Source organism: Chaetodon trifascialis, chromosome 10, assembly GCF_039877785.1.
Source record: "Chaetodon trifascialis isolate fChaTrf1 chromosome 10, fChaTrf1.hap1, whole genome shotgun sequence".
Classification (NCBI taxonomy): Eukaryota; Metazoa; Chordata; class Actinopteri; order Chaetodontiformes; family Chaetodontidae; genus Chaetodon; species Chaetodon trifascialis.
The window spans coordinates 14757980-14774768 of NC_092065.1; the positions used below are offsets into that span (position 1 = coordinate 14757980).

The 16789-nt window shown below is 41.6% G+C and overlaps 1 protein-coding gene across 5 annotated transcripts in view; it reads right to left on the bottom strand.

Moving 5' to 3' along the window:
* Nucleotides 1-16789, bottom strand: part of shank3a (SH3 and multiple ankyrin repeat domains 3a) — a 149720-nt gene that overhangs the window by 96680 nt on the left and 36251 nt on the right. The window contains exon 1 of one of the 5 annotated variants that reach the window (XM_070971328.1): nt 10904-11250. The exons of 3 other annotated variants lie outside the window; for them this stretch is intronic. In XM_070971328.1, coding sequence (XP_070827429.1) covers nt 10904-10990 — 87 coding nt within the window. In that variant the 5' untranslated portion in view covers nt 10991-11250. Of the gene's footprint in view, nt 1-10903; nt 11251-16789 lie in introns of those variants that run through there. One more of the 5 variants, XM_070971331.1, reaches the window with a different exon arrangement.

Below are 16789 nucleotides of genomic sequence, written 5' to 3' on the forward strand. Positions count from 1 at the left end.
CTGGTCCCTCACAGCTGGCCTACAGTACGCTGTGCCATGGATGAGTAGTAATTACAATGCTCACCAACATGATGCTTATTCGGGAGGATCATATACTGGCCTAATGTGAGCTGGCCCGTAAAATACACACATGCTCCAAAGCGTCACAACTGCTTAGGCAATAAACACAGTGAGCCAGTGCAGTGGGAGATGGGAATGCTCTGGGGACCGTCACACACAAGGATGATATGAGTGCAGCCTTAACCTTAACAGTTGGGAGAGAGCAGAGGGTTCAAGTGGACGCAGAAGGAATGATTTAACCCTTCATTAAAGTGTCCTGCTGTTGGTGCCAGTCACCTACTGCATCGTGTAGTGAAGTTAGCTTCTTCATCGGGTAATCCCTGATAGAGGGCATCAAAGTAAGCTTTTAAAAATTGTCACTTATCTCAATGTGGCAACAACAACTGTTTCACACGGGGACACTTTGTGCTCATCAGGCACACCCGACAGTGACAAGCTGTCATATTTTTGTAGTGAAACCCATTCAGATGCCAGGTGACTCATTTACTCAGCCCGTCTAAGAGTGGTGCGGAAAAACGGTCATGACACTGACTGATTGTCTGCTAAATCAAAGCCAACAGAGTCACTGGTCAAGGTGAAACTGTTGTAGTCAATCTGATCAAAGTAATTACTTCCAAGCTCTCAATTAATAAATATAAATATGTAGGAAATTCTGTACATGCACTATGTAATATTCCAACTTCTAATCATTACAGATGGGGCAGAGATTTAGGCAGTGTCCAATAATACAGTCCTAGTGAAAGCATTAGCTGACGTGTGTGTGTTTGTGCTTACTACAAACTGTGGCGTCAACAATCAGTGCTTATTCTTGTGTGTAGTCACGTCAGCAAACATCCTAATCTGGCACAGAGTGTTCCTCATTTTCTATCCGTCTGTGCTTTGTTGACTGTCACTTACATAAAGGTTGGAGTGAGAGTGGCCTTGGCCCCTGTCTCCCAGACGCTTTGTGCAGAGGCCCTCCTGCTGCAGGGGCACCGCAAGGACAGAAAACTCAAAAGAGACACAACTCCCTATTAGGTACATGCAGTATGTGGCTATATTTTCATATCCACTCTCAAGCTACAGCTTTTAGCAGCAGTGAGAAAGCGATTTACACCTCTGTTCAGTCATGACCTGCATTTGTCACACCAGGGCTTTCTTTATATATCCTGAATGTCTTATCAAAAGTAATCATTTGTCAAAAACAAGTGAAAATGAAGTGATAAAGTTGACTTAAATGAACATACTGCTCTGTCACAACGCATATGAACACGCATTAGAATATCTGGCACATGCTGAGATGACGACTAAAAAGTGCTGGATTTTATTTTCAATCTGGAAAATGAGGATCATTCTATGACAGACAATATAACTGAAGGCTGTGCTTTGGTAAGCAGTGCTAGGATGAGTCATAATTAGTAAGATTAGAAAGCAGGGCAAACAGTTCTTATAAAATGATTGAACACTACAGTTGCTCAGTAAAGGTAATGAAGCATTGTGTAGTTCATAAAAACAGGTCTTTTTGATAAACTTGTAAAATATGGACTTGCAGAAGTTGGGTCAATTCCCAAACTGAAAATAAAGGAAAGCATGAAGTCGATTCACTCAGCTCCCTAGCTGAGGAAGATAAAAGTGAGAGGCATCATGTAAGCACACTAAGCTGCACCTCAAGTCTTTGGCAAAACCTCAAAGCAAAATATGAGAGCAGACTGTGTAGTGAAGCTGTCACTGGTCTACAGCATCTTCCATTTGATTCAAGGTTCACTGTCAAAACAGAGGCTGCTCTTTTTAAACCTCTTCTCATCACATGGAAAAAAAAACAGCCAAATGGCTAAGCTAGTTTATTTGTCAGTTTACTCTATAATTCATGCATTTATTGCAGAGTATGAAGGTCTAGAAGCATGTTCCCATTAAAAATGCAACACAACAACGTGGTATGGCAGAAACACAGGGAAATGGGGTCACGTGAGGGGAAGGAATGGAGGGGAGTAGTGCAAAAACATGATGGAAGAACAGCAAAAAGGGTGAAGATAAGAAATGAGAGAGTAGAGCAGAAATCTATTTGCAGCTCTAGTCTTTCCTCTCCCATGTGATATTGGCTTCGCTTGAAACTTTAAGCAAATATAAATCAGAGTACCTCCTTTGACAGACACATCCTGCCAACAGACAGGAGAGGTGTTATATAAACCTGCAATTTACCTCTGGAGATGTTACATTACAGGTAAAATTCATTTTATTATTACAGTCAAAGCCCAGCACCAATAAAATGTGTCTTTTATTGATATGTCAGTGAGGGTCACCACACACCAGCTATTTCTGGATGATTTGAAATTCTGTTACAGTACATGTGGTTTAAGTCTTTGCCTTTCCAGACTTTATTCTAGCTGACCATTGTACTCTTTCTCTGACCGTGAGCCAATCTTATTATAACAAAATAATGGCTCGGAGTCAAACGAGCTCCAGACTGGCCTTCTGATACAATGGCTGTACACAAAGCATGAGCATGTTAAACTCCTTGGGCTGGTAATTTAGGGAAAAAACATATATAAGTGTAAGTTTAATACTGCATCTGTGCATGCGTTCGTGCATGTTTCTGTCAATCTGTCTGAGTGAGTCTCAATATGTTTTTGCATTCAATGGCAAATTACAGCTACGATCCACTGAATACATGAGTGGGTAAGATTTTACTTAATAAACACTGTGTACACAAATTAAAAGTTAAGAGTAAACAAAGGCAGAAAAATACTACTTGCAGATAAATATAATTAAAAGCCGTTGGCAAAGTGTTAGGCAAACGAGCAACATCTGATCATCATCAAATAAATGACTGCAACATAAAATATCTAGAAATACTTACACAGCCACTCAGGCTCCTCTCTCAATCATTCCATTTTCTACACATGCTAATATCCTTTAAAAAAAATAGTTATGCTATGAATATGTCCTCTGTGAAGCTTACGATATTCAACACTTCTCTGATACTTTTTATATGTATTCCTTCCAGAGCTGTTGTCATGGATTGCACTGTACAAGAGCTGAAGTGATCAGGTTACCCTGTATGTACTATATGTATACCAGTGTACCACTACTGTTAAAAGGGGCTATCGTTGTCAAGTCTGACGTTTCAGGCACTGTGGATGGTGTGATAAAAGTGCAGTCATTAGTTCCGTGACCATGAGCTGCTGCCATCACTTGAACAGAAGCCAAGTGAGTGCCAGCCTACACACTACATTACCACTCAATAAAAATAAAAATACTACTGCTCTGTAGTGGTGTACTGATAACTTGTGATGTATCTAAATAAAAAATTGCTGCTATGCATTGTGAAGCTTACTTTTTGACTGCAATATCAAGTCAATATTAGCTAAATGTATATGAACAGGGTAATTTCCCAATTTGAAACATGAGAAACAATAATTATAAGAGGTAGTGCAGAAACAGTTGGCAAAAAGAAACATATAATTTCATTATCCATCTGATCCAGGAGTTTATGGTCTCCCCATCCACGATTTAACCCAAGCTCTCATATTTTGCTTTTCCACACTTATAGTATTGCACAAATTGTTTTTGATGGATTTTTGGAGTTTACATGCATGGATTTGTGTTAATGAGTGATAAGGGAGGAAGACATACCACCATCAGAAGTGACTATAAAACAGTGCAAAGTCACATGTAGTTTGCTGCACTTCAAACATTCCTGAATGCAACTCTCTCTCTCTCTCTCTCTCTCTCTCTCTCTCTCTCTCTCTCTCTCTCTCTCTCTCTCTCTCTCTCTCTCTATATATATATATATATATATATATATATATATATATATATATATATATATATATATTGGCTTGTACGAGTCTTGAGCGACAAATGTAAGCAGCTTACTGGGTTAGCAACAAACCGAAGATGTATGCTTTTGCTGCAATAAAGACAGCACCGAACTGAGAATATGGATGGGTAACAAAGAAGTATTGTCGGAGTGGTTTGAAAAGTTCCTGTTGATGTTTTCAGACCATTTTTTCGGTGAATCACTACTTACTAATGCAAATCCAAGTTGACTACTGCTGCAGTAATCCACAGAGGAGCACCTTCTCACAGACAGTTTTTAAGCCTTCAGCAGATGAGTGTTTGATACTCCAAAATGTTTTCATCAGAGTCTGCAGAAATAACTACTACCAGTCTCCACACTGACTGCTCTGCAGGCAGAGTGTATGTCTAACATTATATCTTGCTGACAGATTTCGTAAAGCTGTCCAACAAACAAACATATTAATTAACCTTCTTGGTTTAATGTGGGCGTTTAAACTCCCCTAAAAGCCACAGAGCTGCTGCGTACCACTTCACGCCTGTTAGAACAGATTGTGTGCTTTAGCCGTGTGTATCTATAAGTACTTCTGCCTCTATCTATGTCTGTTTGGACCTCAGCCTGCAGTATGTTTGTCTGAGAAAGGCAGCGCTTAGTAATCTCCAATATCCATACCTAACAGGCTTAAAGTATAATGCTCTCAGCTACAAAAAGACCAATATACTGTATGACAGAGCACGGACTTCATCCCAAGGAATAGGATTTTCTGCGAGGGGAATCTTCAACCTTTACTGTATAGCAGTAAATAAATCTCTGTAATTTGATACACTCTTGAGCTTAGGGGGGAACTAACACTACATGAAAAAGCACTGGAGGCTTGAGGATGAAATCTATTGGACTCTCTCTCTCTCTCTCTCTCTCTCTCTCTCTCTCTCTCTCTCTCTCTCTCTCTCTCTCTCTCTCTCTCTCTCTCTCTCTCTCTCTCTCTCTCTCTCTCTCTCTCTCTCTCTCTCGCGCACGCACGCACGCACGCACGCACGCACGCACGCACGCACGCACGCACGCACACACACACACTTCAAATAACACAAATTGATAATTTTGCACACTAAACACATACATTTTATACATGAGCGCAGAAAAAAAATCTCCCCACACTCAAACACAGGGAACAGGGTGTTGTTACTATAGCAACAGCATCTAACACATCATTGACCGTAAATGTTTCTGCCTAACATGCAATTCAATTTTACACCTCTCTAGTTAAGATTTAGAAAGACTGCACAGCTTGCTTAGTTCACAGGAGATGCAGACATTATTGTGATAATTATAATGCCTGTTCTAAATAACGCGCTCCCTCCGGCATCCCTCAGGGTTTTTAGACTGTCCTATAGCTGAGATTTGTTTCTGTTGGTCTTCTGTATGTAGGGGGGTCCCTGATCTTTTAATTGATGTTTTTTGAGGGGTAACAGAAAGCAAATAAAGGACAACAAGAAAAGGATACAAAAAGAGAGAAACAAAAATGCCTCTCTGCATTCAAGCCTTAAGCCAGCCTTTACCAGGACCTATGCCATCTGCTGACAAAGCATGCACATACCAGTACAGTTACTCTATTATGAGGGCCATCTCTGTCTTTAAACCATACACAATGAGACACACAAGTTGATCTGCTGCAGTCACTAGAACAAGGAACATGTGAAAACAGTCTTCACTAAATGCTCGTCTATGTGATCAGTAATTTCCTGCTGATGTCAAATCTGTCATCCACACAGCAAACACACGACATACTGTGTCACAACCAGTTGGACAATGTCAACTTGAAGTACCGTAAATGCCAAGCGTTAAACTTTGAACAGGAAGCCTGGAAAAATCAAAGCTGGAAAGCAAACAACTTGCTGTGCTATAAACCAAATGTTGCTCCACAAGCCTCCTTTCTCTATGGGTATCTAAAAAAGAACAGCCAGGAGGCTACCTGCATAGCCTCAGTTACCTGCATTTACTCTTGATCTCATGAGTCATTTTAGCAGAAGTGTGTTGTGTCTAACCTCTGTGGCCCGGCTCCTGGTAGCTCTCTCTGAACGTAGCAGCATGGTGCCTCCTGTGTAATCCTTTTCAGAAGCACTGGAATAATGTGTTTTAGCTCGATATAATATCTAGTGTTCCTCTTGATGAACTACAGTTTGGGCAGGCGGGACAGTGTGAGCTAGCTCTGAGCAGTAAAGCACACAGAGCCACGGCCTCTTTCCCACTCATCAACACACTCACAAACATGCAGAGCACTGGCTTATTGTTTGTGGACCCCTAAACACATTCTGCTGTACGCTCAACCAATTCCACCCACCTTCCTGGCCACACTGGCAGCATGGCTTTGTCCAGCATTGTCTGTTCCATCAGTACAATTGAGTTCTGGCATATTTGCCAACCCATTAATACGAAAAAGGAAGGCATACGCAAAAAGAGGATCATACAAATGTGAATGTGCAGACCTGTGAGACAAACACACAGACAAGATCTCTGAGAAAGGCGGACCATTCATGGGTGCTGTTACAGTGATACTCCATTCAAAATCTGCAGGCCCCGTTTTTGAGCTGGTGCAGGGCCTGGAACTGAATGTCGCACTGGTGAGCTGCTATTTTCCCTGAAGTGCCCCATGGTTGTTTCCTCTACTGCACTGGTTTGTTATCTCGGTGACTTGCTGTGCGCCCCATTGAGAGGAAAGGAATTGCCACACCCTGTGCCATACAGGATGAAGAATAAAAACTTTTATTCCGATTATATTATTACAGTGAGTGATTCTCAGCTCTGTAATCCACGACAGCTTGTAGGTAGCCTATACTGACGGCCTTTCCTTTACTATGGCTACTACTGCTCTATAGCCATCTGAAGACTCGATCTGTAGTCTCCAAAAGGAGTGATGTTGTGCACTCTGAAGCCACGATTATGCACAGCAGATCTGATGGTTGAATTGTAGGTAATAAACACATCAAGCACACATCGAACTTGTCATTTTCATTAACTATTTCCAAAGCTTCTACTGCAACTGGTGTGTTGGAGATGGATGCACTGAAAACGGTTCACACAGTTCCAAGAAAAATGGTAGATCATACAAACGTCTTACTTTACTAATAACTCCCTCGTAACCGTCCCTGCCAGTCTTCGCCTTGTATCTCCATCCAAAACACCAGCTAATGGCTACTCATGTCATCGACAAGTCTGTCGCCTGGGACTCCATATTTTTAATTACAATACAGGTACAATTACAATTAGTCATTTGGAAGACGCTTTTATCCAAAGCGACGTACATATGAATTCACACACTGATGGCACAGCATCGGGGGCAGTTTTGGGGTTCAGTATCTTGCCCAAGGATATTTCGGCATGTGGGCTGCCAAGGCCAGGGATCGAACCCCCAACCTCTTGATAGGGGGACGACCACTCTACCTCCTGAGCCACAGCCGCCCAGGCCCATGCCCAGGCCCAGGCCCGATTAGAGGTGTGGCTGTGATGATTAACAATAGAGGCTGTGTTTGGTATAGATTTTCGAGTGGTGTTCACAGATACACAAGATTGTCATTTTAAAAATCCTAATCCTTTTAACCTCTATTTCATTTTATTTAATGGCACTAGAGTGGTAAAATCGTACACTATTATGCATGGAAAACATGGTGACCATAGGATCTTCAACATGTCCAGAAAATGAATTTAAAAAAGTATTGAAAGTATTCACCAGATCATGGCAGTGTACTTATTTGAGCCACAGTATTCATTTTTGAAACTGACGTGTCTCATACAACACAACAACTGCCACGATGATGGAGAGGTTGATTATGCTGCAGACGTTTCTTTGGATATTATCATTGAATTTTTTATTGTGTCACGATTAAAAATCAACTGTTACAACCATGAATGCAGCTGATCAGGTGTAGAAAACAACATTTTTCAAAGCCACCGTTTCTAGATGGGGTGTTTGATACTAAAGGATAGATTATGAGTTGAGTGATGACAAAAAAGTTAGTGTACAGTATATGCTATGGTCCATAAATTCTGTCACAAGAAATATGACAACAGAGCTTCATTGCTGTGTGTATGCATGACTATGTGTTTTTGTGTGTTTGTAAGCACGGTGGTCAGGGAGGATGAGGGGAATGCATGCTGTCATCAGAATCAAAGAGTCTAGAGAAAGAAAGAGCTGAATCAGGTCCAGTCACGTGCGTTTAGACAGACACACAAACTGACAGCAGGACACAGACAGGCAGACGGTGGGGGGGGGGCACAGCCAGAGGATGACACAAACTAATCAGACCAAAGGTGAACTGGAGCACATCATAGCAAAACCTGTGTCACAATACAGCTGAAAACGTATGAAAAATGATCTTTCCCTACACTTGGACCTTGGCTGCAAACAGGCCAGGATACAGAGTGAGAACAGTCGAGGGCAGCCAGCAAGCTCCAGGCTGAGACAGGGGTTATGTGGGTAGTGTATTTATTCAGCCAGATGATTATTAGAACTCTATTGTATTTTATGCCTCTGGCATCCTATTCTACAGTCGTCTATTCATACTGCCTGACCTAGAATGCTGGCATCTTCTGCTGGTGGGATGTTGTACTATATGGAGCAAGAGCTATACAATGTGTTTTTTTTTTTTTTACTGTGAAATGCACTTGTGCAATGATATGTAACATCATCAAGGCCAAAAAGCAATTCCAGTTCCAGTTCAGTTAAATGGGAGGATGGATGGATGGATGGATGGATGGATGCAAAATGAATGATACCTCCACCTTCTGTCAAAAGCAACAGTGATGATCAGTCGTGTCTCAAATGTCCTCGTACATTTCAGATGCACACATAAACAAACTGAACAGACCAAAGTTTTGTAGCGTGTGGAGCTAGCTAGTATGGTCTTTCTGTTGGATTTAGATAATAAGATACAGTTTTCATTGTAACCATGCAGGTAAGTGGCTGGGCTGTGTATGATTGTTATCTACGAGGAGGTGACTGCGTCCTCTCCGCTGTAGATGTCAGAGATTGACTGGTGGAAGGCAAACTGGGAAATTGTTGGATTCAACTTCTGCTCGTCTCATTTCCTGTTGTCACTGAACATTTTCCTGCATTTAGCAATGGTTCCTTCAAAGACTACACCAGCACATTTAACCAAGCTGGTTCTATCTCCTCTCAGCTGCTCAGTTGTGGATGTCTCCCATTTTTACATGTCAATGCAGAACTTAGTGAACCTTTCAGACTGGATTCATCATCAAACTGTCAGAGTTCCACGACACAATGTGGTTTAAAATTTAAGGTAAAGAGATGATATGGATGACATATTCTTCCCTATCTACTACTGCACTGATATAACTTAACCATGAAAACAGAGTCCCAAGTATTAACATTAGCCATACCTAAGCAGAGATCCACATAGAGCGTGCTGGGGATTATTATGAAGAGCCTGGGGCTATAGTTTCTACATGGCCTGGTTTCAGGTCATACTGAATACAACAGAATCAATTCCTTCTTTTTAATCTGTCTAATCACTGTCTCTCACGCACATACACGCACATATAAACCCTACTCAGTCTTAGTGAAAAACTAATTGGTGACAACTCATGGATGACAACTAAAACACATCAGAGTACAGTACTGCAATTTGTCTAAGAAGAACTTACACAATGGCTAGAAAAGCAGCAGCATACAGAAGACACAAACACATTGGGGTGGTAGCAGTTGCCCAGTGTATCGAGTGTAATTAGGCAACTGTAATGTTAAATAAGACTGTCACTCTACTCTAGAAGCCCAGGCCAAAACAAAATAACACTAATCACACTTTAGTGCATGTTGTAGTTTTAATGCCTTTTACTTGCAGTACACAGGCTGAATGTGTAAGTATACGAAAAACAAAGTTGCCAAACAACAGAAAGGACATGGTGCAAAACATGGTTTTTTACAGCACATAAATTCCATACATGCTGCATGAATAACTGACTCATGGACTCATGGAAGACATGCTTGTGTGGGTCATTTTGTAGAGTGGACCAGGCTGCAGATCAGGTCAAGTAGCCCACAGGGCATATTGTTGTCAGCTACCACCTGCTGAGCTCTCACCAACTGAGACTGACAGCTCTGAGACTCTCAGCAGAGGTTCACAGGAAATACTGTGTGTGGCAGGTACTTAGCTTAACAAGTTTACCCAATGTGCCCCAGCTATAATGCTGTCTTTTCAGCTCTTTGCAGATTTGCCTCAAATACACACAGAGTGAGGACATCTCCATCAGAGAGCATCAACATGACAGCAATGTGACACAAGCAGAGCATTGTGATAAAAGACACTGACCAGAAGGCGAGTTCTGTCCTGAAGAGACCAATTGGCAGATCCTAACAGACACACTGTCACGTGCGAGCATAAACACATTTTCATACACACGTGCACCAGCATGTGCGCACACACACACACACACACACACACACACACACACACACACACACACACACACACACACACACACACACACGCATACAGGAATATCTGCCACAAGCAGACACATGCACGCACGCAAATATGTTTGCCTTACTTACTCAGAGATCCAAAGGCAAAACACAACCACTCACACTGGCCACAGCCAGACACAAACATCCACACATCCTGACATATCATTTGTACATATGCACACACAAACAGACACAATGATGCAAGCCCACGGTTAGTAACTGAACCAGTGCAGAGAGAAACATTAGCATTCTGTCAGGGTTTCAGACAAGACTGCACCAGCTCTTCACACAGCCAACATGCAGCAGAGCATAACAACAGACGGAAAGCCAGCGACAGAGAGCGAGAGAGAGAGGGAGAGAGAGAGAGAGAGAGGGAGAGGGAGAGAAGGCACAGACAGGTAGACAGAGATGGGTTGGGGAGTGTTCAGTTGGAGATAGAAAGTATGAAAAAGAGAGAGAGAAAGAGAGAGAGAGAGAGAGAGAGAGAGAGAGAGAGACAGACAGAGAGAGAGAGAGAGAAAGAAAAGGACATGTTTAAACCAGAGATAATGATAAAATTAAAGAGATGATGAAAGCAATTGGGGTACCTTACTATTGAGTCTGGCCTTCCTGGCTGCTTTAGCTTTTCTTTCTTTTCTTTCAGCAGCTTGTCTTCTGCCCAGAGCAGATCCCATCTCACACACGCACACGGACACACTCCCAGTCACACACGCACTCCCGTAGGTCAGCTACAGTCCCAATGCCAAAACATCATCCACATGGCCATATCCAGTCCCCCTCCTCCTCGTCTCCTCTTGTTCTCTCTCTCCTTCTCCTTCACAACCTCTCGGCTTGTCAAAGTAGCACATGCACACTCACATGGTCACTCACGCAAACACTCGCCCCAGCACAGGCGTGCACACACACTGACTCCTGTACATGTACAGGCAGACGCAGAGATGGTAAGGGGTGATTTTGCAGGATGCTGGAGAGAACAGAGGGAGGGTGGGGAAAGAGAGCGAGAGAAGCAGGAGGGAAAATAGAGGGAGGAGAGAAAGCGTAAGATAGAGGGAGGGAAAACCAAAAGAGAAAATGGGAGGGTGGGTGGGGTAAAGAAGAAAGGGAAGATATGGATATCCAAAGTGAGAGGATATAAAGAAAAAACAGGCAGCAGAGAGGGAAAAGCGGAAGTCCCTAACTGACATGAAAATACTGTAGAGTGCTGGTGCAATATCCCATTAGAAATCTTATTACAGCAACATGCTAAACCAAGTGTTACATGACAGAGGGGGCTCTATGTATCACAGTTACATTTAAATCCCCAAGTTGTTTGTACAAATAACTGCACACATATATGCACATAGGTACACAAATAGGTATATCTTCATACATCAACACAATAACACAGGGTCATATACAGTGTCTCAAATTAGAAACAGCACAAAGAATTTCAGCTGAGCCCTCTCTACAACTGTGGATATTTATTTTTTTTTTTTAATCCCAAGGGCCATATCTGTGTTTGTGTGCAGGCAAAAGTGTGTGTTCTTGTTTCCACCCAGCTGTGTCTCAACTTCTACTATGTTCAAAGTACTAAATTCCTCTTCCTTTTAGGGGATTATCCACAAGGGGACCTTTGTGTGTGAGGGATTCCCCATTGGAAATATCCTCTCATCCTGTGCCACGCAGTGTGTGTGTGTGCGCGCGCGTGCGTGCACAAAATTCCCACATCGAATTTCATGGTGGCTGCAGTTGCAATAACACTGCACTGATAGGAGGTTTTAACCACTGTACAAATGCTCAGTGGAATCTAGCATCTCAGAATAATCACATCACACCTACAATGAGCTCCAGTAATATGAATAGTTTAATTGTAAACTGAAAATAATGCAGGAATTCTCATTCATAAATACAATAAGATATGCAATACCAAGGCTCGGTGTAGGAGGAATAGCATTACTCTGCAATACATTTTGCAGGCTTTTGTGAATTATGCTTTCCCACACATGTACACGACAAAAATTGGGCATAATGTGAGCATTGGTGGAGCTTGAGAAACGTACTGGACAATACAAATTAATTGATCTAAAGAATAACTACATTTTAGATTTTGGTATGTGTGCAGTTTCTCGGCTGGCTTATGATATTAGCCCATATGAAATTGCTTCATTCTGGCAGTGTGCTCTGTGGCGTTCATGACCACATTACCAAATAGGGCGTTACTAAATGCTCTTCACTACTGTACATGCCTCTTTAGCTTCTTCTAACCCACCACCCCCCTCCCTTGCCATCTCTACAGTATGGCCATGGCGCCCAAGGCTTTCATTCAGAATTATACATACAGCATACATATCTTTCTATCCATCCATCCTACCACGGGTATTTTCATGCCTACTGCCAATACTGTATATCATTTATTGGCTGCAAAGCTATAAAAGTCAAATAAACTTTAAATATATATATAATAATAAATATTCTGCTCTGAATCCAACCCCCACTCCAAAAAGGTTTGGATGCTTTGTAAAACATAAATAAAATGTAATGTGATCATTTGCTAATCCTTTTTGACATCTACTCAATTGAAAACAGTGCAAAGACCACATATCTATTGCCCTATTTAAACAATCTATAGCGCATGGCCCGAAGTGCATTTCGAGCATGCCCCACTCCACTTTTGATAGTTAAACAGCTCAGCTCAAAATAAGGTGTAAATGGGGTTGTAATTAGTTTCTTCATTAATCATAGGTGAAGGGGGGGCAGACCATTCACTTCTCCAACTTGCTGAATGCATCATGTAAATAGCAACACACCAGGTGCAGGCACGCCTTGCTTTTCAAGGGAATGGGAGATGACACTTGGTTTAATTCATGTTAGGCTCAAAACACACTTACAATTAATTAGGAGACTAAATGCAACTCCTTTTCCCTTTGTGCCTCATCCTTTCCGCCTAGATTATGCAGCATTTAACAAGCAAAAATGGGATTGGACCAGCCCTGAACACACTTACCACATCCACTATAGTCCAAGCACAATATGCAATTGTTAAAAGACAGCAAATTGCAGGAGAGTAAAGTGTTTTGACAAAAAAGAGATTTGATAGTTTCTATCACTGGAAGCCCTTTGTCACACTCTAAGAAAGCCACCCATTCTACAGCCATGCATATCACATGGACAACCTCCTACACCAAGCCCACTCGCACTCTTTTTTTCAAGTAATCTACAGTATGCAAATTGTCCATGCAGCCACCCTGCATGGTTAACCAGGACAGTTTTGGGGTGAGGAGGTCTGGTTGAGGTCAGGTGAGGAGGGAAAAAGGAATGGGAAAATCCTATCAATTATGACCTCATTTTAAACTTCAGCCTGCGGCTAATGAACTCCATAACAGCAAAGTAGGCCAATACGTGACCTCTCCCTAACAGGGCAGCTTGCTGCAGGATGAATAGTGAACATCGTGACTGATAATGCAGCAAGAGTCACCCACAGCTGGATTCCCCTCTTTACCCCTGGAAGTCATTATGCAACAAAAGCAACTTAACCATTCAAAAAAAAGAGAGAGGGGGCCAAACATCTATGTCCCATTACTTTGTGACATTGCTTGCTCAAAGCTAATCTTCCCTAATGCAAGCCCAAGTGAATATTTTGTTTTAATTACCACTGCCGAGACAGAGACCTGTAAAAAGCCTTTAACATTCATGATTGAATAATCAGCATACTACTACTGTTGCCAAGAATAATTAATATACCACTTAGATACATAAAAGGAGGTTTAGAAGTATTTTACAGAGGAATATTTTCATACATCTGCATATATTTAGGACATCTGTTCTTCTAGACAACTATGAAGTTGAACTGTTTTCCTTCTACTTTCACGGAGGCAGTGGATGCCGTAGCCAATAACAGCAGCAATTGTAATTAGACTTTTCCACTCATTCATTGTGTAAATGTGTACAAAATATGTCATTAACACACTTTATATATTTTATGAATGCATGCATGGCAGATATCTGACGTGATATCTCCTATAATAACTGGTGGGTGTGTGTCCAGGTGTTCAGACACATGCAGATTAGTAACAGAGGAAAACAAGAATTAATCATGACTGCTTGTACAGCCAAATTACCACCCCCAAATCTCTCCAATGACATGGCTGTCCTGGATTACTCACTGCTTTTAAAAAAAAATTAAAACACCTCACCCACCTTCACACCTTCAGGTTTCTACTCAGTGAGATAATGAGATAATACTGTGTGGCTGGAAATTCACACTCCTTTTTCCATTTGAGAATATTATCAGTTTCACTTCTCCTGGCATACGAGGCAGGCCAATCACAGCAAATTCCCTCTTTATAGATGATTTATTGTGTGAAATTACCACCGAAATTGGAGCTGGGCAGGGACAGATCTTGGTTGAGTATGTCAGTTGAGTACCACTCAAATATTTTGTCATAGCAATGTAGCACAGTAGCAGACGGCAGCACCTCACACCAGAGTGGTTAGACAAGAAACAATATTTGACAGCATGACTCATCCTTCTCATCACTGCTTTTCTGCATCTCTTTCATTCACTTTTTCTCTGTTTCTCTCAATAGAAATATGCAGCATGAAACATTCGCTGGCCATGAATAATAATAATGATAATTCAAAGTTCCCTCTCTCTCTAAGAAACCCTTTCCAGTTACATTTTCAATGTCCCAAACACAAATCAACGACACAGTGTATTTGTTCTTTAAGTAGTGAAATGGAAACTTTTTGGGGGGTGAAAAAGAAAAACTTAATTTGTTACCAGGCTATGCTAATCAATAGTCTTGAACCACACAATATTTGCTGTGCCCTTGTTCCACAAACTATGATAGTGAGGATTAACAACATAATCACATTTTCTCATGGGATATATATGGAGCTCAGTACTGTACAAAGCCAAATCAGCAATAAGCTGCTCAACTATTCTCACTAGCATTAGTGTGTTAACTACAAGAAAAGCGTATCTAACAACATTAGTCATACATAAGGGGTGATAGCAGCTTATTTGTGGTCTTCACTGCGTGGTATTTTTTTCATCATCATATTATGTGATGACGACAAAATCAGCACATGCTGAAAAACTAAAATGCTATTTTCTTTGGAGAGAAAGGATTTGCAGAATGGGCTTTTGACAATGATGAGGGTGAAAAGAACTGACTGATGCATAAATGATAAAAACTGCAGCTCTGCGATTTGTACCTAACAGCTCCCCACTGCTGTACTCTGTCTCTCTCTCTCTCTAGTATACAAAATTACACAATTGACACTGCTAATTCTCTCTAGTGTAAGTGCCCTGCCCTCTGATGGGGTTTGATGCAAATGCATTCAATTCTCTCTGCTGTCTGTTCCACTCATTAAACATAAACACACACACACACACGCACGCACGCACACACACACACACACACACTAGAATGCAAAAACACAATTGAGGCACTGTCAAGAGCATGCCAAACCAACAGACGGCGATATAACCTTAACCCTAAAGTCATGCTGGCCAATCAGGAGCCTGAAAAAAAAGCTATTACAAACAGGCTACATGCAGTCCGACGACAGGATGCGTACATTCATGATTTTGTCCAAAAACCAGCGACGCTGCCGGTGGAGCCTGTGTCTTCAAAGTGTTTGATTATGTAGCAGTGACCTTCATACACCTGGTATTTCACACCTGCTATTCTTTACCTGTCCACTAGTCCTCCCCACTGAGTTCCTGCTTCAGATGATCTTAGTCACCTGCTTGCACACCTGTTTTCCACTGCCTCACTATACTGCATACTGTATACAGTGCACAGCCAGTATTCAAACTCTGCCAGATCTTCAGGGTTGCTGCCTTACCAGTTCAGTCTTTGTCCTATTCTTCCTCACAGGATCTGCGTTTGTGACAACCTGCCTGCCCTTGACCACCATCTGCCTGTCTCTTTGGTTCTGTTTGCCAATTTGGACTGCCTTTTTGTCGCTGTTTAAAACCTGCCTTTCCAGAAAGTGAGGACTGGTTTTACTGAACGTGACTTGCCTTCTGCATCTGTTCATACCCACTCAGTAATACCCACGTCTCTTCCACATATTTCCAATTTCCAACCTGATCAGAGATCAAATTTGATACAGATGTTTCAAATCCTACACATTTGAACTTTCCTGTAGCCTTGGCCGAAATACGATACTCAACAAGAGAAACAACATTAATCAGTGGAGCATCAGATGTCATGTTGTGTCCCATTAAAGATCCTATGTTTGAGTAGGACAAGAAATGTTGTGTTTTACAAATTAGGTCAACACAGAAGAGAATTACAGTGCTTAATGTGAAGTATTTTAACAGACAAAATTACAAAGGTATAGAGAAGATAAGATTGGGGTGATACAAATGACGGCAAATAAGTGAAATCACCGAGACCTTAATCTCCAGCACAGAACACCTGATCATTCTTATGTGTGTGACATCTACTACACGGCTTTGTTTTTGAGCACACATTGTCCTT